The 23,042-nt window shown below is 36.2% G+C and overlaps 1 protein-coding gene across 1 annotated transcript in view; it reads right to left on the bottom strand.

Annotated features, from left to right (window-relative positions):
- The window catches only part of LOC111154398 (remodeling and spacing factor 1), a 164,234-nt gene that overhangs the window by 105,354 nt on the left and 35,838 nt on the right, over positions 1 to 23,042 (bottom strand). Inside the window, exon 2 of the mRNA XM_022513946.1 lies at positions 12,331 to 12,422. Within this exon, the coding sequence (XP_022369654.1) occupies positions 12,331 to 12,422 (92 nt within the window). The remainder of the gene's footprint in view (positions 1 to 12,330; positions 12,423 to 23,042) is intronic.

Genomic DNA, 23,042 nt, shown 5'->3' with positions numbered 1-23,042 from the left:
TGGGGGGGTAGGGGGAGGAAGCTTCTGCTCAAAAGTATGACTATCACTTTTCCTTGCATTTCACGGACTAAAAACAAGTCACATGTCCATGCCTGAATTCACTAACAGAGGGATATATACTCTTCCCAAAGGGAAGGAAACCAAATCCTGTTTAGTTGCCCCAAACAAATCTGCTCCCCCTGACCCATTTTCCAGAGTTTATGACACTAAGGAAGGGTTGATACTCCCTAAACTACTTTACAAATAGGTATGATCACATGACTGTGTTCTTCCTAATAGAACAATGGAAGTGCAGTATGAAACTTCTGCCTCACTTCTTAAAAGAAAATTGTTTGCCCTATACTTTATTTCCCCTTCCTACAACTTGAAGCACATTCTACAACAAAGAAAAGCAAAAAACCCTATGGTGGAACAATAAAATGTGAAGACTCTGGATCTCTGAATAACCTCATTGAACACAGCTGTTCCATGGGTAGCAAAGTCAGATGGTTTAATAGAGATAAATAAATTTATTGCTTATTTAACCAAATTATATTTTGGAGTCTCTTTCTTATAGCAGTTAAGTCTCTACCTAATGTTGATTCATCAGCATTTTTTCAATGAAAATGTTCAATATGCAGTTGAGTATGCCAGCCTTTGAACTAAGATTCAGGATGAAAATAAAAGTATTTAACATATGGGGTTTTAAAATCATGGTAATAGACAAGAATACCCAATGAGAATATATAAAATGACACTAGAGGAAGGTCTAGAACAAACCTCTGTAGTATAAAAACTTTCAAGAGCTTACACAAAAAGAAAGATCTGGGAAAGGAGACTATTGGGGTAAAAAGGAAAAATCAGTAAACTACTGTAGGAAAGAAGCTAAAAGAGTGTTACAAGGAAAGATCAGAGAAACAAAAAAAGATGTGGAATAAAAAGTATCACTTTTTAGGGATTCCCTTCTCATTATTGCCCTCCACCCCCACCTTTGGTTATGAGCCAAATCCAGTAACTTTATGCTAACAAACAGCATATGGCAAAAGTGATAGTATGTTGATGGCTAAGATTTGGTTACAAAAACATCATGACTTTTGTCTTAGGCTCTCTCTCATCCACTGGCTCTGGTGCAATGCGGTAAGCAGCCGGATGAAAAAGCAATGCCTTACTTTAACTGCCAATACTCTGAGGTGCCCTGTGGACAAACCATGACAAGAAACTGAATACTGCTAATAGCCACGTTATTGAGTTTAGAAGGGATTTTCCTCCAGTTCAGCATTCAGGTGAGATAGCATGCCAGGCTGCCAGCTTGACTGAAGCCTGAGAAACTCTGAGCCAGAGGTATACTAACTGTTAGGTTCCATTCAAATTCCTAACACACAAAAACTGCAAGAGAATAAATGTTTGATGTTCATGTTTGGCTTTGCTTTAAGATTTTATTTATTTATTTTGCAGAGAAAGCATGAGTGCACACAAGTAGAGGGAGCCGGCAGGCAAAAGGAGAAAGCAGGCTCCCCACTGAGCAAGGAGCCCGATGCGGGACTTGATCCCAGGACCCTGGGATCATGATCTGAGCCAAAACCAGACGCTTAACCAACTGAGCCACCCAGGCATCCCACATTTTTTTTTTTTTTAAGATTTTTTTATTTATTGATTTGAGAACACAAGCAGGGGGAGTGGAAGGCAAGGGAGAAGCAGGCTCCCTGCTGAGCAGGGAGCCCCCTGTGGGTATCAATCCCAGGAGCCTGTGATCATGACCCAACTGACTTACTTCAATTAGCATTATACTTTCTAGCTCCATCCATGTTGCTACAAATGGCAAGATTTCATTCTTTTTTAGGGCTAAATAATATTCCATGGTGTGTGTGTACACGTGTACATATGCGTGTACACGTGTACATATTCATGCACACGCACACACCACCTTTTTATCCATTTGTCTATCAATGGACACTTGTGCTGCTTCTGTATCTTGGCTATTGTAAATAATGCTGTTATAAACACAGGGGTGCATGTATCCCTTTTAATTAGTGTTTTTGTATTCTTTGGGTAAACACTCAGGAGGGGAATGGTTGCTGGATCATACAGTAGTTTTATTTTTAACTTTGTAAGGAAACTACATACTGTTTTTGACAGTGGCTGCACCAGTTTGCAATCCCATCAACACTGCAAGAGGGTTCTTTTTTCTTCACATCCTCACCAATGCCTGTTGTTTCTTAGGTTATTGATTTTAGCCATTCTGACAGGAGTGAGGTGATATTTCATTGTAATTTTGGTTAACATAACCCTGATAGTAAGTGATGATTAACATCTTTTCATGGGTCTATTGGCCATGTGTATTTCTTCTTTGGAGAAATGTCTGTTCGTGTCTATTGCCCATTTTTAATTGAGTTATATATTTTTGCATGTTAAGTTTTCATGAGTTTCTTAAATATTTTGGATACTAACCCTTTATCAGGTATGTCATTTGCAAATAACATCCCCCATTCCACAGGTTGTCTTTCAGGTTTACCCACTGTGTCCTTTGCTGTGTGGAAGCTTTTTATTTTGATATAGTCCCAATAATTTATTTTTGCTTCTGTTTCTCTTGCCTCAGGAGACTTATCTAGAAAAAAAGTTGCTATGGCCCATGTCAAAGAGGTTACTGTGTTATCTTCTACTTTACTATGGTTTCAGGTCACACATTTAGTTATTTAATCCATTTTTAATTTATTTTTGTGTCTGGTGTAAGAAAGAGATTCAATTTCATTCTTCTGCATGTTGCTGACCAGTTTTCCCAACATCACTTGTTGAAGAGACTGTCTTTTTCCCAATGGATATTCTTTCCTACTTTGTCAAAGATTAATTGACCATATAGGTGTGGGTTCATTTCTGGATATTCTATTTGTTTCATTGATCTATGTGTCTATTTCAGTGCTAGTACCATACTCTTGATTACTACAGCCTTGTAATATAAACTGAAATCAGGAATTGAGATGCCTCCAGCTTTGCTTTTCAACATTGCTTTGGTTAGTCAGGATCTTTTGTGGTTTCATACAAATTTCAGACCTGTTTATTCTATTTCTGTGAAAAATGCTATTGGCACTTTGGTACAGATTATGTTAAATATATAGATTGCTTTGGGCAGTTGAGACATGTTAACAGTATCTGTTCTTCCAATCCATGAGCATGCATGCCTTCCCATTTCTTTGGGTCACCTTCAATTTCTTTCATCAGTGTTTTATAGTTTTCAGAGTACAGATCTTTTACAACTCTGGTTACATTTATTCCTAAGTTTATTATTATTTTTGGTACAACTGTAAATGGGATTGTTTAATTTCTCTTCCTACTGCTTCATTATTAGCATATAGAATCGTAAAAGATTTTTCTGTACATTGATTTTGTATCCTGAAAATGTATGGAATTTGTTTATCAGTTCTAGCAGTATCTTGGTGTAGGTTTCCAGGTTTTCTAGATACAGTGTCATGTCACCTGCAAATAATGAAAGTTTGACTTCTTCCTTAACCAAGCTGGATGCCTTTTATTTTTTTTTGTTGTCTGATTGCTGTGGCTTGGACTTCCAGTACTATATTGAACGAAAGTGGTAAGAGTGGAATCCCTGCCTTGTGGGAACTTAGGGTTTGAGAAGCTCTGTTTTTCCCTATTGAGGATGCTGTTAGCTGTGGGTTTTTCATATATGGGCTTTATTATGTTGAGGTAGGTTCCCTCTAAAACTCTGTTGAGGGTTCTTATAATAAATGGATATTGTATTTTTCAAATGTTTTTTCTTGAAATGATAATATGGTCTTTATCCTTTCTTCTATGGTTTTTATCCTTTCTCTTATTGAGTATCATGTTGATTGATTTGCAAATACTGACCCACCTTTACAACCCAGGAATAAATCCCTCTATTATGGTGAACTGTTTTTTTAATGTATTGTTGGATTCGGTTTGCTAATATTTTATTGAGGATTTTTGCATCTATGTTCATCAGAGGTATTGGCCTGTAGTTCTCTTTCATAGGAGTATCTTTATCTGGTTTTGGTATCAAGATAATGCTAGCCTTATAGAATAAATCTGGGAGTTTTCCTTCCTTTTCTATTTTTTTGGAATGGTTTGAGAAGAACAGGTATGAACTCTTCCTGAAATATTGGTAGAATTCGCCTATGAAGCCATCTGGTCCTGGACTTTTCGCTGGGTGATTTTTGAACTGATTCCATTTCATTGCTGGTAACTGGTCTGTTCAAATTTTTTCTTCCTGTTTCAGTTTTGGTAGTGTCTATGTTTCTAGGAACTTAGCCATTTCTCCTAAGTTGTCCAATTTGTTGGCATATAGTTTTTCATAATAAACTTTTACCATTGTTCGTAAATCTGTGGTGTTGAACATTACTTCTCCTCTCTCCTTTATGATTTTGAGTCCTTTCTCTTTTTTTCTTGATAAGTCTGGCTAGAGGTTTGTATTAATTTTTTTCTAAGAACAAGCTCCTGGTTTCATTAATCTGTTTTTTTGGTTTTTATTTTAGTTTATGATTTATTTCTGCTCTAATCTTTATTTCCTTCCTTCTACTGGTTTTAGGTTTCATTAGTTCTTTTTTCTAGCTCTCTTAAGTTTAATGTTAGGTTGTTTGACTTTTTTCTTGCTTCTTAACATAGACTTATACTGTTATAAACTTTTTGCTTAGAACCACTTTTTCTGCAACCTACAGGTTTTAGACCATTGTGTTTCCATTTTCCTTTGTTTCAGGTTATTTTTCTATTTCTTCTTTTATTTCCTGGTTAACCCATTCATTGTTTAGTAGCATGTTATTTAACCTCCATGTATTTGTGATCTTTCAGATTTTTTGTCCTGGTTGGTTGATTTCTAGTTTCATAGCATTGTGGTCAGAGAAGATGCATGGTATGACTTCCATCTTCAATTTGTTGAGACTGGTTTTATGACATTAATATGTGATCTATTCTGAAGAATGTACTACACACACTTGAAAAGAATGTATATTCTGTTTTAGGATATTATGTTCTGAATGTATCTGTTAAATCCATCTGCTTCAGTGTGTCATTCAAAGCCACTGTTTCCTTGATGTTCTGAATGGATGACCTGTCAACTGGTGTAAGTGGGGTATTAAAGTCTCCTGCTATTGTATTACTACTGATTAGTTCCTTAGGTCTGTTGTTAAATTTTATGTATTTGGGTGCTCCTATGTAGGGTGCATGAATATTCATAATTATATCTTCTTATGGGATTATCCATTTATATAGTGTTCTTCTTTATGTCTTGTTACAGTCTTTATTTTAAAGTTTGTTTTGTTTGATATAAATATTGCTACTCAGACTTTCTTCTGACATTCATTTGCATGACAGGTGTTTCTCCAGTCTCTCACTTTCATCTGTAGGCATCTTTTGGTATAGAATGAGTCTCTTGTAGGCAGCACATAAATGGGTCTTGTTTTTTTAACCCATCCTGTCACCTTATATCTTTTCACTGGACTATGTATTTACTTCATTTACATTAGAAGCAATTACTGGCAGATATGTATTTATTGCCATTTTATTACCTTTTTGCGGTTATTTCGGAAGATTTCCTCTGATCCTTTCTTGTCTTTCACATTTTGCTGATTTTCTTTAGTGACATATTTGGTTTTCTCTTCATTCTTTGTAGGTTTATTAGTGGTCTGTGATATATGGTTTGATATATGGTTTATATGAAACATTAGGTTTCTCTACAACCTCTTTTGCATATAGCAGCCTACATTAAGTTGATAGTCATTTAAGTTTGAACCCACTTTTTTCTTCTCTCCTCCCTAGATGTTAGGTGTATGTTACTAATTTCATAAGTAGGCTCCATGCCCAGTGTGGTGCCCAAGGTGGGTCTTGAACACATGACCCTGAGATAAAGACCTGAGCTGAGATCAAGTATCAGATGCTTAAACAACTGAGCCACTCATGTGTATGTATATGTATTATATTTTATAATTTTTTGTGAGTATCTTGACTTTTTTTTTTAACAGAAATACTCATTTTCACTGCTTTTGTGTTTCCTACCTTTATACTATCGCTTTTGGTCTCCCCTTTCCATTCAAAGAGGCCCCTTTAATATTTCTCGCAGGGCTGGTTTAGTGGTCACGAACTCCTTTACCCTTTTTTTTTTTTAAGATTTTATTAATTTTTGAGAGACAGAGAGCACACGTGTGTGGGGGGAGGGGTAGAGGAAGAAGCAGACTCCCCACTGAGCAGAGGGCCCAAGGCGGAATTCAATTCCAGGACCTTGGGATCATGACTTGAACCAAGGGCAGACACTTAACTGACTGAGCTACCCAGGCACCCATGAACTCCTTTACTTTTTGTCTGAGAAACTCTTCATCTCTATTCTGAATAACAGCCTTGCTGGATAGAGTATTCTTGGATGCAGATTTTTCCAATTCAGCACTTCGAATGACTGTATCATGCCACTACTCCCTTCAGACTTGCAAAGATTTTGCTGAAAAGTCTCCTGCTAGCCTTATGTGTTTTCCGTTATAAGTTACTGACTTCTTTTGTCTTGCTGCTTTTAAGATTTTTTCCTTCATCACTATATTTGGCAAATTTAATTACAATACGTCTCGGTTTGGGTTACTTTTATTGATTTTGATGGAATTCTTTGTGCCTCCTGGATCTGGATGTCTGTTTCCTTCCCCAGATTAGGGAAGTTTTCAGCTATCATTTCTACAAATAAATTTTCTGCCCTCTTTTCTCTCTCTTCTTTTTCTGGGACTCCTATAATATGAATGTTCTTATGTTTGATGAGTCACTGCGTTTCCTAAGTCTATTCTTGTATTATTTAATTCTTTTTTCTCTCCTTTATTCTGTTTGATTACTTTCCATTACTTTGTCTTCTAGGTCCCTAATTTCTTCCTCTTCTTCCATACTGTTATGCATTCCATCAAGCACGTTTCTGATTTCATTTTTTTTTTAAAGATTTTATTTATTTGACAGAAAGAGAGATGACAAGAAGGCAGAGAGGCAGCAGAGAGGGGGGGGGGAACAGGATCCCCACCAAGCAGAGAGCCTGATGTGGGGCTTGATCCCAGGACCCTGAGACCACGACCCGAGCCAAAGGCAGAGGCTCAACCCACTGAGCCACCCAGGTGCCCCTCTGATTTCATCTTTTAAGCCCTTTATCTCTTCTATGTTATTCCTTATTTCTGTGTTAAGGGTCTCACTCATGTTTTCCACTCTTTTCTCAAGTCTAGTGAGCATCTTTGTGATCACTGCTTTAAATTCTCTATTAGGTATGTTACTTATATCTGTTTTGCTTATGTCTCTGGCCATGCCTTGTCCTGTTCTTTAATTTGGGATAAATTTCTCTGTCTCCTCATTTTGTCAGCTTCTATGTGTCTGTTTCTCTGTGTTAAGAAAGTCAGCTGTGTCCTCTGCTCTTGAAAGTAGTGACTTTACGAAGAGGAGTTCCTGGAGTACTCTACAGTGCAATGTCCCCTATTCACCAGAAACTCGTACTTCAGGAGAATATCCTATGTGTATTGCTTACTTATTGATACCATTTTGATAACTAATAATGCTGTGCATATTTAAATATGTTAATTGGATATGATAGTACTTAATTTTATTAAGCACTTTATCAACTTTTGATTTCTAACAAAAGTAGGACTTGAGATGAGTTCCAACAGTTTATGTGTTAAGTGATCCAAAGAAGGCCTCAAAGAGCAGATATACAAATCCAAACAATCACAGAAATTCTTTCATATTGGTGACTAGCCGCAATATCAATCTGGAGTATTCTGCTTCTTTCTTTCATGTCTCTTTGTCCTCTCTGTACCAGGGCCACTTTCAGACTTCAACCAGAAAAATTCAACCAATGGACATCAGGAGAAAACAGTTTGGCATGCACTGAGCATTAGGCACAGCTTAGAGAAGACCAGACTTGATATTCACTGTTTTCACCAGTTAGGTTCTAAAGTCATTTGTCATGAAAGCAATACATAACTAATAAAGTGGAAAAGGAAGGATGGGTGAAAGATAAAGGGAATAAAGAATTAAGGAAGAGTTTATTGTTCTTTAATAAAATAGTAGAGGGGCACCTGGGTGGCTCAGTGGGTTAAAGCCTCTGCCTTCAGCTCAGGTCATGATCTCAGGGTCCTGGGATCGAGCCCCGCATCAGGCTCTCTCTGCTCAGCGGGGAGCCTGCTTCCCCCTCTCTCTCTGCCTGCCTCTCTGCCTACTTGTGACCTCTCGCTGTCAAATAAATAAATAAAATCTTTAAAAAATAAAAGAAAATAAAATAGTAGAGATTTTAGTATTCAAAAAGGATAAGGAAAAATATCTATCTGTACTTAGGAGTGTCTGTGTGTCTGTGTGTGTATGTGTTGTGCATAAACTTTACTTATACAGCAGCAGAATTCTTAAAAATCAGAAAAAAAGGAAAATCAGAAGAGAGAGTAGATATAAATATGAAATTAGCAAACCTCACTAAATACCTAAGTATAAAAATTATTTTTTAATATTGAAGGACATTTTATACATACACACACACATGTTAATTGAGGCCATAAAAAGTATCAACAAAATTAACTGGATCAAAATCACACAAAGTATGTTCTACATAATGGAATGAAATTAGAAATTTCAGTGGAAACCAGTAACAGGAAAAGGAATTGGCAAAATTTACATATATGTGGAAATTAATATACAACCAAATAATAGGTCAAAGAACTCACAAGAGAAATGGGAAAATAGTTTGAGATGAAAGAAAATTAAATATAACACATCAATTTATGGAATGAAGTTAATGCAGGGAGTAAAGATGGACTATAATATCTGAAAATGTCTATGTTAAAAAAGAGGAAGAGCTCAAATCAATAACTTGAACTTCTACCTTAATACCAGAAAAGAACAAACTAAACCCAATGAAAATGAAAGGAAAGAACAAAATAGAGAAACAATAGGGAAATTCAATAAAACCATAAAGTGGTTTTTAAAAGATCAACAAAATTGACAAACCTATAGCTATGCTGACCAAAAAAAAAAAAAAAAAAAAAGAAAGAAAGAAAGAACATACAAAATTAGTAAAATAAGGAAACAGGAGATATTACCACTACCTATGCATAAATAATATTATAAATGAACACTATGACCAATTAAATGTCAATAAGCTAGATAAGCTAAATAAAATGAACAATTTCCTAGAGACAAAGCTACTGAAATTGACTCAAGAAGAAATACAAATCTGAACTTACAGAAGAGACCAAGTAACCGAACAAAAACAAAACTTCCAACAAAGAAAAACCCAAGCCCAAATGGTTTTACTGTTAAATAAATAAACAAAATTAAAAAAAAAAAAAAGAAGAAGAAGAAGAAGAAGCTAATACCGCCCCAAGATGTCCTTCAACAGACAAATGGATAAAGAAGATGTGGTCCATATCCACAATGGAATATTACTTGGCCATCAAAAAGGATGGATACCGAAGTTTTGCATCGACTTGCATGGCACTGGAGGAGATAATGCTGAGTGAAATAAGTCAAACAGAGAAAGTCAATTATCATATAGTTTCACTTATTTGTGGAACATAAGGAATAGCATGGAGGACATTAGGAGAAGGGGAAAATGAAGGGGGAGAAATTGGACTAGGAGATGAACCAAGAGAGACTATGGACTGCAGGAAAGGAAACGGAGAGTTTTAGAAGGGAAGAGGGTGGGGGAAATGGTGAGCCTGGTGATAAAGGTATTAAGAAGGCACACAAATTGCATGGAGCACTGGGTATTGTAGGCAAACAATGAATCATGGAACACCACATCAAAAATTAATGATGTACTTAATTTATGGTGACATAACAATAAAAAATAAATTATTTTTTTTTAAAAAGAAGCTAATATTCCCCAACTTTATCTACAGATTATACCTAACCCTATCTAAATCATAACTAGCTTTTTTGCAGAAATAAACAAGCTGATACTCAAACTCATTAAGAAAATGCACAGGAACCAGAATAGCCAAAACAATCTTGAAAAAGGACAATTTCAAAATTTATCACAAAGCTATAGTAATCAAAACAGTATGGTACTGGCATAAATGATGACATATAATATGACACTAGAGGGGGTGGCTCAGTCAGTTAATCGCCAGCTTCAGCTCAGGTCATGATCCCAGGGTCCTGGAATCAAATCCCACTTTGGGAGCCTACTTCTCCCTCTCCCTCTGCCATTCCCCCCATTTGTGCTCTCTGGTTCTCTCTCTCTGTCAAATAAATAAATAAAATCTTAAAAAAAAAAAAGACAACTGAATAAAGACTTCAGAAATAAACCCTTAATATTTATGGTCAACTAACTTTCTACAAGGACGTCAAGGCAATCAAATATGGGAAAGAATGGTCTTTTTAACAAATGGTAATGCAACCACTGGGTATCCACATGCAAAAGGATGAAGGTGTACCTCTATCTTATAAAATATACAAAAACTGACTTAAAAGAGATCATAGATCTAAATATAAAAAAAGCTAAACGTACAGAAATGCTAGTATAGATTATAGGATTCTATTTTCATGATCTTGGGTTGGCCAATGGTTTCTTAGTTATGACACCAAAGCACTAGCCACAAAAGAAAAAAATATATTGGATTTCATCAAAATTAAAATTTTTGTTCATGAAGAACATTATGTAGAAAGTAAAAAGACAACACACAAAGTGGGAGAAAATGTATGTAAAATCATATACCTGGTAAGAGTCTAGTATGCACAATATATAAAGAGCTCTTAAACCTCAAGAACAAAAAGACAGCCAATTAAACAATGGAGGATAGGAGTAGGCATTTTTTCACATTTTCCCAAAGATATACAACAGCCAACAAGCATATGAAAAGAATGCTCAACATCATTTAGTCATAAGGAAAGTGCAACTCAAAACCACAATGAGAACACTTTATACCCACTAGGATGGTTAAAATCAATCAATCATTAAGTGTTGGTGAGAAAGGATGTGGGAAAGTTGGAACCTTCATAAATTCTTAGTGGTAATGTAAAATGGTGCAGCTCTGGAATATAATCTGGCAGTTCCTCAAACAGTTAAACACAGAATGACCATATGATCCAGCAATTCCGAATACTCTAGATACAAAAAATAAATCACATATCTGCCGAAAAAGCGCTATGAATGTATTCATAGCAGTACTTTTCCTAACAGCCAAAAGATGGAAACAACCCAAATATCATAAAGTGGTAAAGTGATAAATAAAAAGTGGCATATGCATCTGATGGAACAGTATTCAGGCATAAAAAGGAAGAAAGTACTGAGGCACCTGGGTGGCTCAGTCAGTTAAGCATTCAACTCTTGACCTCAGCTCAGGTCTCAATCTTAGTTATGAGTTCAAGCCCCACATTGGGCTCCATGCTGGGTGCAGAGCCTACTTTAAAAAAAAAAAAAAAAAAAAAAAAGGGAACAAAGTACTGATTCTTTCTAAATTTCTGACCCAGAGAAACAGTCCACTAATTAAAATACTTATTGTTTCATGTCATTTTATTTGGAATGGTGTATAACACAGCAAAGATAACTGGAAAAGCACATGTGATTTTTATAGTAAAAACAAGTAACTCTTGTTCCCTGATGGTTCCTCTTTTCATAGTGCTCTAAAGTCATATATACAACTCCTCCCAAAAGAAAGCAGATATGAAAATACATGGGTACAGAAACACATGTATTTTTTTTTTTAAAACATAAGAAAAGTATAACGTTTTCAAAATACAAAAAAATATCACCTCCCATTCTGGTATGTTATAGAATTCAAAATACTCTCAGAAGATATCATGGAGGTAGGGACATTCATCAGCTTAGGCTTCCATTTGGATGCAATTTCAGACAATTTTTCCTGAATGGTCTTGCCCTTAATAGGGTTTACCATAAAGCAACACTTTTCTGATTTCCCAGGTTGTTCTGAGGATAGGTTTGGCTTTATTGGTAACTTTGAAGTCTCCTATGTTTGACTTGAAGGTGTTACGACATTTTACTTTTTAAGTAACAGACAAATTCTGGCTTTGTCTATGTATACTGTATGATCTCAAGGAAAAATGACAACTTTCTTTGCCTTATCTATGTCTTACTTGATTTGATCAGGAAGATTTTAAGGATTAAATGAGAGAAGACATGAAAAGTCCTGGTCAGTGTTAGGCACAAGAGAGACAGAACACCACTAAAAGCTAACCTTAATCTCAAGACTATGGCCTAGTAGTTGCAAAAGAGAATCACATACGAAGAGCAATTATATGTATTTCTAAGTCATATTTTGCAATTTTTAGCAGACCATTTTAAAAATTAAGCGTACTATGAAACGTATTAATTTATGCTAGATAAAGTAATATTTCAGTAACAGAAGGTTAATTTTTAATATTTACCTTGATCAAATATTTTTCCCATCTGTCTGCTGTAACAGATTTGCCAATCTTCCTCATTAACTTCAAATGGAGCTCCACCAATTCTTTTGGTACTTAAAAAAAAAAAGAAAAAAATACTATTAGCCAAGCCAGCAGAAGAAAATGTTTATAAACATTTAAAATGATTTAAAAAAAGAACTCTCCGGGGCACCTGGGTGGCTCAATGGGTTAAGTGTCCTTCAGCTCGGTCATGATCCCAGGGTCCTGGGATCGAGTACCTGCTTCTCCCTCTCCCTGCTGCTCCCCTTGCTTGTACTCTCCCTCTCTTCCAAATAAATAAATAAAATCTTAAAAAAAAAAAAAAAAAAAAAAAAAGAACTTTCTCCAGCCCTGAATACTTTTTCAAAACAGATGATGTTGATTTTAGCTATCTTTTAGACCCCGAATCAGGAAAGACTAGACCAGGGCAAGAAATAACTGAAAACCACTCTCTTAAAAATGAGAAGGAATACTCATTCACATTTTCTTTCAAAGTCCTATCAAGTAAGAATGAACCTAGGTTTGCTCAGTTGGTTAAATGTCTGCCTTCCAACTCAGGTCACGATCCCAGAGTCCTGGGATTGAGCCCCACGTCAGGCTCTCTGCTCAGTGGGAAGCCTGCTTCTCCCTCTCCCTCTGATCCTCCACCCTGTTCGTGTTCTCACTCATTCTCTCTCAAATTAATAAATAAAAATCCTTAAAAAAATGAACTTGCCTGGGATCGAGTCCCACATCGGGCTCTCTGCTCAGCAGGGAGCCTGCCTCCTCCTCCTGTCTCTCTCTCTGCCTACTTGTGATCTGTCTGTCAAAAAAAAAAAAAAAATGAACTTGCATGTAAACTGTGAATTTCTGAGTGATAATGATATGTCAATGTAGGTTCATCAACTGTAACAAATGTGCTTCTGTGGTGCCAGGGTGTGGATAGTGGGGAGATTCTATGTGTTGCAGAAGACAGTATATGTGAACTCTCTGTACTTTGTGCTCTTTATTTCTGTGAATCTAAAACTGCTCTAAAAAATAAAGCCCATAAAAAAGAAAATCAAGTAAAAGCCCTTAACCATACAACTAAAATTTCTACTAGTGTTTATATCTCATAACACATATTTGGATAATTTACATATTGGAGATCAAGATATAGATCCATAGAATTAGAAAAGAAACAAGGAATGTAAATTCCAAATTGATGCATATCTCAGAAATAGTCTAATGGTTTTCAAACAACTTCACAAAACTACTCTTTCAATCTATACCTTAGGTTCTAAAGTCCTTTATAGCATCCCTATGGATCTTCACCTGACAACCTTAAGGGACAGAAAACTGACTTATCTTCTGAAGTTCTAGTTATTAGAAAGTTAGCCTTACACGTGGTCAAAATCTGCCTTCATACACCTTCCTTCCCTGGTTCTTACTCTTATTTCTCTACCTTCAAAGACAATACTTTCAACTCCTCTTCTGATAGAACCTTCGAATATTTGAAGATTGTTTTATCCTCCCTCAGGTTTTCTCTTCTAACTGTAAACAACCAGAGTTCCATATATCCCTTGGGCATGATCTGATTACATTAATTATGAGTTAGACTCAAGGGAAATAAAAGACACACATATATGCCTATCAAATTCAGCATTTCCCAAATACCAAATAACCACTAGTAACCTAAGAAAAATTGGAGGTATACTCTCTAAAAAGGTTCTATAATCACGTGCATTAGAAAAATATTGGATCCCAAAAGAAGTTGTTTTGTTGTTGTTGTTTTACTGCAGGACATCTTGACATCTTTATTGACTGATCTTATGTGCATCATGAATATCCAAGAGAAGGATATAATCTCCACATTCTCTAATACATTTTATCAAGGAATTTTTTTATGTGTGAAATATACACTATCTTATCTTTGGATACAAGTGCTCTAAAGAACAGGTTGGCAAACGATGGACTGATTTTCAGTCAATCTTCCAGACTCTTCATTCTCCACTAAAGCCAATTTTAACTCAAAACGAGCTTGAAGTATAAAAACATTCACACATTCAACAGCTTTCTGTGGGACCACTATTAATAAACAAGAAAAAGTCTCTACCCTTAATGAGCCTATTTAAATGAGTTTTCTAAGGATGTGAGACAGTGGGTGGGTTGGAGGTGGGGATCGGGGAGGAACATAGAAGAGTGGTTATGGACAAGTAGATAGACTATTATACTAAGCCCAAACCTACATTTGGGATTGAGGGGGGAAGAGAGAAAAGAGGAGGAAAGGACATTACTTACAGAAATAACAGCAAATGAAAGACTGAAAAATAAAATGATCATAGAAGCGGAGGCATGGGCATTAAAAAAGGGCATGATCATGAAGAACCTTAGATGTCCAGGCTAAGAAGTTTACATTTTTTATTTTTAAAGGTTTTATTTATTTACTTGACAGACAGAGATCTCAAGTAGGTGGAGAGGCAGGCAGAGAGCCCAACATGGGGCTGGATCCCATGGGGCTGGATCCCAGCACGCTGGGACCATGAACCTGAGCTGAAGGCAGAGGCCTTAACCCACTGAGCCACCCAGGTGCCCCAGAAGTTTACATTTTATTTAAAAGTTTAGGCAAGGGGCCTCTCTGCTCAGCAGGGAGCCTGCTTCCCTTCCTCTCTCTCTGCCTACTTGTGATTTCAGTCTGTCAAATAAATAAATAAAATCTTTAAAAAAAAAAAAAGTTTAGGCAAGGAAAAAATAAATTAAAAAAAAAAGTTTAGGCAAGAGAGTGCGCTCAGCATTTTAAAATTTGGAAAGCAACTTCTTTAATTTGCTTGCTTGTTTTAGGAGGCAGGATGCAAGGCAGAGATTAAATGTAAATTCTGGAAAATATCAACCCAGAAAGATGGGAGTAACCGATATTAGGTAGGGGAGGTAGAGACAGAAGTGGGCAGATCTGAGAAATGTTTAGGAAACAAATAATACAATTTGTAATTGACTGGTTGTGCAAAGCTATAGAGAAAATCAAGAAAACCTTAGGCACTGGCTAGACAACTGAGTAGATACCAATGACACCAGAGTAGGGAAAAAAAAAAAAGACCAGGGCTCAGTTGTCCGCTCAACCACTTAATACAAGGTGACTAGTATTCTCCTGGTGAAATTCTTTAAACACTGAATGTCAAACTCCTCATCTGTAAAGGGCTATATTAGCTATCTTACAGTTTAAAAGTACAAAAACAAGCGAAATAAGTCAATCAGAGAAAGACAACTATCATATGATCTCCCTGATATGAGGAAGTGGAAATGCAACGTGGGGGGTTTGGGGGGTAGGAAAAGAATAAATGAAACAAGATGGGATTGGGAGGGAGACAAACCATAAGTGACTCTCAATCTCACAAAACAAACTGAGGGTTGCTGGGGGGAGGGGGGCTGGGAGAGGAGGGTGGAGTTATGGACATTGGGAAGGGTATGTGCTATGGTAAGTGCTGTGAAGTGTGTAAACCTGGCGATTCACAGACCCGTACCCCTGGGGATAAAAATAAATTATATGTTTATTAAAAAAATAAAAAAATTTAATTAAAAAAAAGTACAAAAGCAAACATTACCTAAAGCTACAACATCTTTATTTTTACTTCTATTGTGATACTTAGGGAACCAAGGCCTGTTCCAATTTCTCCTTTTCTGCCTTCCCTAAACACAACAGTCTTGATGATTCTGTTTTCATACACCTCAACCCTGCTCCCTCTTCCCCCAATATCTCCAGGATACCACTATACCATCTCACTTCAGAAAAATAGCTATGGTCATCTCTTATAACCAAAACAACCTTCCAAAAATACTGTTTTCATAACACTTCTCATCTACTGATACATTTTCTGGCTCTTAAATTCCTACATTAAACATATACAGACTTCTTACTGTAGCTTCAGTGTCTTATAATTCCAGTCTCAACCTAACTCTCCAATCCTTCTCTCTCATTTTCACACTGAAATCCTTGATTCAAATCATTCTGGCCTGCTCACATACCCAGACCACTACCTATTTGGGCTTTATTTAAGCCCTCCAGCTCACTGTTTCCTCCCCACTTGAATCATATTTCTCTTTCAGTGTCTCATCAATAAAAGGCCCGAAGTCTCTATGACAGCCTTCTGATGATTCCGTCAACACGTTTGTCCTTGGAACGCCCGAAGTATTCATACTGCCTGTATTACTCCCTTAGGAGTTCGCTAAAGCTTTACATCAGTGTTTTTGTACATATCATAAATATCCATATCATATCATACAGATCATATCATACAGATACACATATCTTCCCTATCATACGGATATACATACAAATCACAAAAAACATTTTGATACAGTTGGTACTATTTCTAAAAATCTAACAGGACAGAAATAAATATACACCAGAAAAATGGTTTTCAGCCCACTTGAAAAATATAGTCATTGTTGGTTTAGGCATGCAGAAATAAATTATACATTACTTGATTTCCTTATTAGAGCATTGGCTCTTACATAGCACTAACAGAAATATAAGATGAGCCATATAATTGCAAATTTTCTAGTAGTTCATTCATAAAGAGTTCAAAATTAACTTTAATAATGTATTTTATTTAATACTATATATCCCAATGTTATTTCAATACATAGTGAGGATTTAAAATATCAGATATTTTACATTTTTTTCACCTGATTATTTTAATTTCTTTTTTAAACTGTGGTATAATTGACATATAACATTGTATTAGTTTCAACTGTACAACACAGTGATTTAATATTTGTATACATTGTAAAATGATCACCACTTAAGTCATCTACCATCTCACATGCCTGTAAAAAAAAAATTCTATGATAAGAATTTTTTAGGATTTACTCTCTTAGCAACTTTCTAACAGGCAATCCAGTATTGCTAAATGTAGTCATCATGATGTACATTATATTCCCATGACTTATTAATTTTATAGCTAGAAGTCTGTACCTTTTTACACCCTTCACTCAATTTACATCTTTATTTTTTGTACTAAGTATTCAAAACATAGTGTGCATTTTATACTTACAGCACATCTCATTTCACACTAGCCACATTCAAGTGCTCAAAAGCCATTTATGGCTAGTGGCTACTATAGTGGATTATATAAAGCTGGCATAATTAAAACTAAAATTTATAACCCATAATTTGCTAATAATTTACTTGTATTTTGATTTATTTATATTAATTTCAGGTATCAAAATAATTTATGTGTATATATCACAAAATGATCACAATAAGGCTAAGTTAACATGTGATTTGCTTATATTTTTTGTTACAAATAGAACTGACACACTGGGAGTCATATGCATCTGATGGATTGTTGAACACTACACCTAAAACCACTGATATACTATAGGTTGGCTAACTGAATTTAAATTAAAAAAAAAAAAAAAAATAGAACTGACAAGTTGATGACATTTCTGGACACTAGCAGCTCTTAAAATTTTGTCAATTGATAAGAAACGGGGAAAAACTTCAACAGAAAAATTAACCAACATCATAGTTAAACTGAAAATACTAAAATTCCCCTACTCTGTTTTCTCTAAACATTTTGTCTATTCAACAGACCATTCTATGATGATGGAAACAGTCTATATCTGCATTTTCCAATATAGGAGCCATCTACATGTGACAATAGCACACTTAATATGTGGCCAACAAAACTGAAGCACTACACTTTTAATTTTTTTTAAAGATTTTACTTATTTTTTTAACAGAAAGTACACAAGCACAAGCAGGGCAATGGCAGGCAGAGGGAGAAGCAGGCTCTCCGTGGATCATGACCTGAGCTGAAGGAAGACGCTCACCCAACTGAGCCACCCAGGCACCTACACTTAAAATTTTTTTAATTAAATTTAAATATCCACAGTGGCAAATGTCTATGACTTTGAACAGTGCAGCTATAAATTATCAATCATATTTTAAAACACAGGATCATCTCCTATAACACACAATGACAATGTGTAAATTCACTCATCACCTGAAACATTTTCTAAATAGTCTCATTGCCCAAATATTTGGTAATTATTAACTTCCTTCTATAGGTATATCTGTTAACCAAATTTGTGTCATTCTGAAAAATACAGGTTTAGTCACAATCGAACGAAGATCTTTACCTTTCACATGATAGTTTGATATATAACCTTTAACTAACCCATTTCTTTCACAAGGCCTCAGGAGGTGAAAGATTCTGAAGCAGAAGAAAAGGTCATGGCCGTGTGAATTCACGAAGGCCCTGCCAAGATGACATAGGCAAGAAATGGCAAAAAGTGGTAGAATCCCAGACCACATTACTGTTCCAATCACCCAAGGATGTTCTATATTTGGACATTTTTCTAAAGCATCTTTCCAGCACCAAGCCTTAAAAATGCTGCTGCTTCTACAATTCTTTTTGTAACTTATAATTCTGCTTTCTAAATGGTTAAAATTTACAGTGGCTCATAATAACTACGTGTTAGAATTCTTCTCATTTCTCAAAAAATCTTTTACTTAAATTTCCTCTATGCTTATAAGCAAAGATACACTTAGTCACAAAAACGGCTGATTTTGTATCAGGTCATTGATCAAAGAACACTAATTTCAGATACAATGATTAAAAGATAACCTTACAAAAATCGTTTATTTGCTGCCCAGTTTTTCCAAACTCTACTGAGGGAGCACGGCTTTAGCAATTATGAACCATTTCCACAGACCACTTGATCCTTGAAATAACTGTTATATATTTATATACCTTATCTGCAAATAATCCATTTAATCAATCATTCTAAAATTTTCTGAAAAGCAAATGGCCTGAGACAATGTATTGTAACTTAGGCCACTCTCTGAAAAACAGCAGTTCAGAGATGCAAAGTAAGTAAAATATGAATCACTAAACTCAGCTTATTACCATAATGGGAAAAATAAATCCAAGAAGAGCTGTTGAGCAGGCAGATAAACCAAGGGGTATCTGCTGCTCCACTTTAGGTTTGTGAGTTTCATTTAGAACCATACTGCTATTCCCTTATAGAGGGAGAAACCAAACATGGTTCAGATAATTTCAAAACCAAACGGTGAAAACGTCTCTGCTACAAACCAAGTAATCCGTGTACTGTAAGTATCAGCATGGTTGGGTAACCATGCAATTCAGCACTCCTTCTTGAAGGAGAAGGTAGATGTTTCCTTATGGTGAGGAAAGGCCTTTCTCTGGGTAAGATGATGTGAGCCACACTCATATTAGTCAGTTTTTAAAGGGTTTCTTTTTCCTTATAATTAAGGAACAGCATCCTGGCAGAGGGAATCTGAGTTACTTGAGGCAATGGCTTCCAGTACCATATGCTTTCAACTCTAATCAGATGTTATTTTCCTTCTCTCTTTTCTCTCTACTCACTTTAATAACCTTGAAGGACTTAAGGAATGTAAAGGGGAGAAGTGAGAGAAAGACCCAAAACAAATTTTAAAAGAAAGAAATAGGGGTACCCGAGTGTCTACTTCTCCCTCTTCCTCTGCACCCCCCACTCGTGCTCTCTCTCACTCTCAAATAAATAAAAATATTAAAAAGAAAGAAAGAAAGAAAGAAAGTGATGTGATAGTATTTAAGGAAGAGGAGGACTGTTCTCCCAACAATTTGAAACACGGTGAAAAGTTGAAAGACACCCTTCACCTAGATGTACCAATTGCTAACATTCTAGGGAAACATTTTACATAGGGCAAAACCATCAGCGAAAGGCTGTCTAGTAAAGATGAGACCTTAAAGCAGCAGCCAACCAAGCCAAGGAAGAGAACATACTAGCCACAAGGAAATGTCTGTAAGGGGTCCTGAGGCAGCTAAAAGCTACCAGTGTGGCTGTTGACATGAACGGGAGTCAAATCTTACAAAGCCTTGGGAGCCATGCAAAGAGTTAGATTTTATTCTTAGTGTCATGAGAACTCGAAAAAGGAAAGTTTCATGATCCAAGTTTTTAAAAAGATCATTCTGTGTCTAGGATCTGCTTCAAAATAATCTAGGCAGCAGCGGGATAGGGGTTTTGGGGGTGAGTAGGTGGAGTTACAGATAAAACAAAATCATAAAATTGTACTGAAGGAGGTGAGAGGTATATAGAAGTCCATTACACAACCTTCTACTTTTATGTGTTTCACATTTTCACAATTTAAAAAGGTAAAGGAGATGTGGAAGTCACTTTCGTTGCTCTGTGAGGCATGCATGAGAGGGAAGCAAACAAGACTCATTAGGAGGCTATAGCCACACTTCAGGCAAAAGGTAACATTGGCTGGACTAAGACTGCAGCAGTAGAGAGGCAGAAAAGTGCCCTCAAGGCAAGTCGCAAATGTAGAAAGCTTCTAACAAGTACCTTCACCAATCTTGATCTCAGTTAGTGACCATAATATATTTGTCTTCTATGTGATCCCAATTAATTTGCTCATGTTGAAAAGCAGAAACCACAACTTTTTGTTAAATCATACTAAGTTAGGAAAGAAACATATACACACAGACATTTAATAATAAAGTCAAATAAAACCATTTGTAACATGTCTTATTTCTGATACTCCTCGGTTCAAATGTTCACATTTCACTTAAAAGTCTGAACTTAATATTTCAACTAATACTTAAAAGCTATATGTCTATTATGAAAAGCACTAGATAAAGTCAGGAGAAAGAGGTACAAACCTAAATTTTCTCATCCATGAACAGAGTTGATCTAAAGTCCTCCAGCTCTAATATTCAATGCCTATGCCTAGGTATTGAGGCAGATATTTATTTGCCTAATAACACAATAGTCATAGGATCCTAGGATTTCTGCACTGAATGCAATGACCTAACTCACACTCTCTGACAGACAAGAAAATTTAGTAACTAAGATGTGAAGTGAACTGTCTATCACCAAGCAAAGGCCAACCAAGAGCCCAACCCTTCCAAGGCCAGAGCTCTTTCTAAGGTTTCTTAAAGTATCAAATACATAGAGGAACAGTTCAGAAGACCTAACTTATCAATCAAGCCTAACCTTTCTGCACAGCTCCATTTCTGGGTTTTAATCTTGGGTTACTTCTATTTATGTATATTAGCTATTTCTAAAATGTAATTCAGCTAGTAGATGCTATGGCAATAGACAGACTATTAGTACTCCTCTCAATCCATTTCTTTTTTGTAACAACTTTATTGAGATATAATTCATATATACACATGGATATTTATACACACACATATATATAAATAAAATATAATCCATCCATTTAAAGTATACAAATCAATGGGTTTTCTTATATCACATGATTAACTTTTTAAATTGTGGTACAATACAAATAACATAAAATTTGCCATTTTGACCGTTTTTAAGTACACATTTCAGTGGCATTAATTAGATTCACAACATTGTGCAATCACCATTATTTTCCAATCCATTTGTAGAGCTAAAATTTTTAAATAGTCACTTCGGGGCACCTGGGTGGCTAAAAAAAAAAAATCTTTTAAAATAGTCACTTCACTTCCAAATTGCTTTCTGGAAAACTTGTAACTATAAAAATCCAAAAGAGTATACTCTCTTAGTGAGGGTAATACTGACATCACATATTTTAAGATTTTATTTATTAATTTGACAGAGAGATAGTACAAGAAAGCAGAGTGGCAGGCAGAGGAAGTGGGACAAGCAGGCTCTCTGCTGAGCAGGGAGCCCGATGCGGGGCTTAATTCCAGGATCCTGGGACCACAATCAGAGCCGAAGGTAGCCGCCCAACCAACTGAGCCGCCCAGGAGCCTGACATCATATAGTCTTCATTATGTTTAAGTATCACTTTGTAATTATCCACCATCTATCTCCTTTTCCTCCTCTCTCCCATACTTATATTTAAGTTCCATGAAGATAAAGGCCAGTTCAAACTGCCTTTTCATCACTGCATTCTCAGTACCAAGCACAGTTTCTGATTCACTCAACAATTTCACTAACTGGAATAGAGACAACAGCGAAGGAAAGCAACAGGGAGAGAGGGTGGAAAGTAAAACAGTTCTGCAGCTGCTAGAAAAAAAAAGAGTTGCTACAGATGTCAAAGAAAGGGGCACCTGGGCGGCTCAGTCACTTAAGTCAGACCCTTGATTTTGGCTCAGGTCATGACCTCAGGGTCCTGAGTTTGAGCCCTGCATTCGACTCCACACTAAGCATAAAGCGTGTTTCAGATTTTTCCTCTCCCACTGCCCCTCCCCCTCCTTTCCCTCTATCCCTGTGTCTCTCTCTCTGTCTCAAAAAAAAAAAAAAAAGGAGAGAGAGAGAGAGAGAGACAAAGAAGTTATATAAACTAATAGTATGACAGTATGCAAGAAAGTTCTGAGGAAGAAGAGAATAAAACAATGGCGAAAGTGGCTTTCGGCTTCAGTTCACTGTGAGTCATCAGGTGATAATCACTAAATCAAGACACCTTATTTGTAGTTTATTTTTTCCCCTTTCTCTCCCTCTTGAGGGGAGGAATGGAAGAGATGGATGCACCCAATGAAATGTGTATACAGGAGCAAATAACAAAGTCTGTACGTTTAACTAAAGAAATACCGGGGCACCTGGGTGGCTCAGTTGGTTAAATGCCTGCCTGCCTTCAGCTCAGGTCATGATCCCAGGGTCCTGGTATCAAGCTCTGTGTTAGGCTCCCTGCTCAGCAGGGAGTCTGCTTCCCCCTTCCCTGCTCTTGGGCTCTTGCTCACTCACCCCCCCCCAATAAATAAATAAAATCTTAAAAAAAAAAAAAAAAAAAA

Source organism: Enhydra lutris, unplaced genomic scaffold (genome assembly GCF_002288905.1).
Source record: "Enhydra lutris kenyoni isolate GAN:26980312 unplaced genomic scaffold, ASM228890v2 scaffoldscaffold37, whole genome shotgun sequence".
NCBI classification, from domain to species: domain Eukaryota; kingdom Metazoa; phylum Chordata; class Mammalia; order Carnivora; family Mustelidae; genus Enhydra; species Enhydra lutris.
Note: the sequence above shows the minus strand (reverse complement) of the source record. Positions and strands in the feature narration are given on the sequence as shown.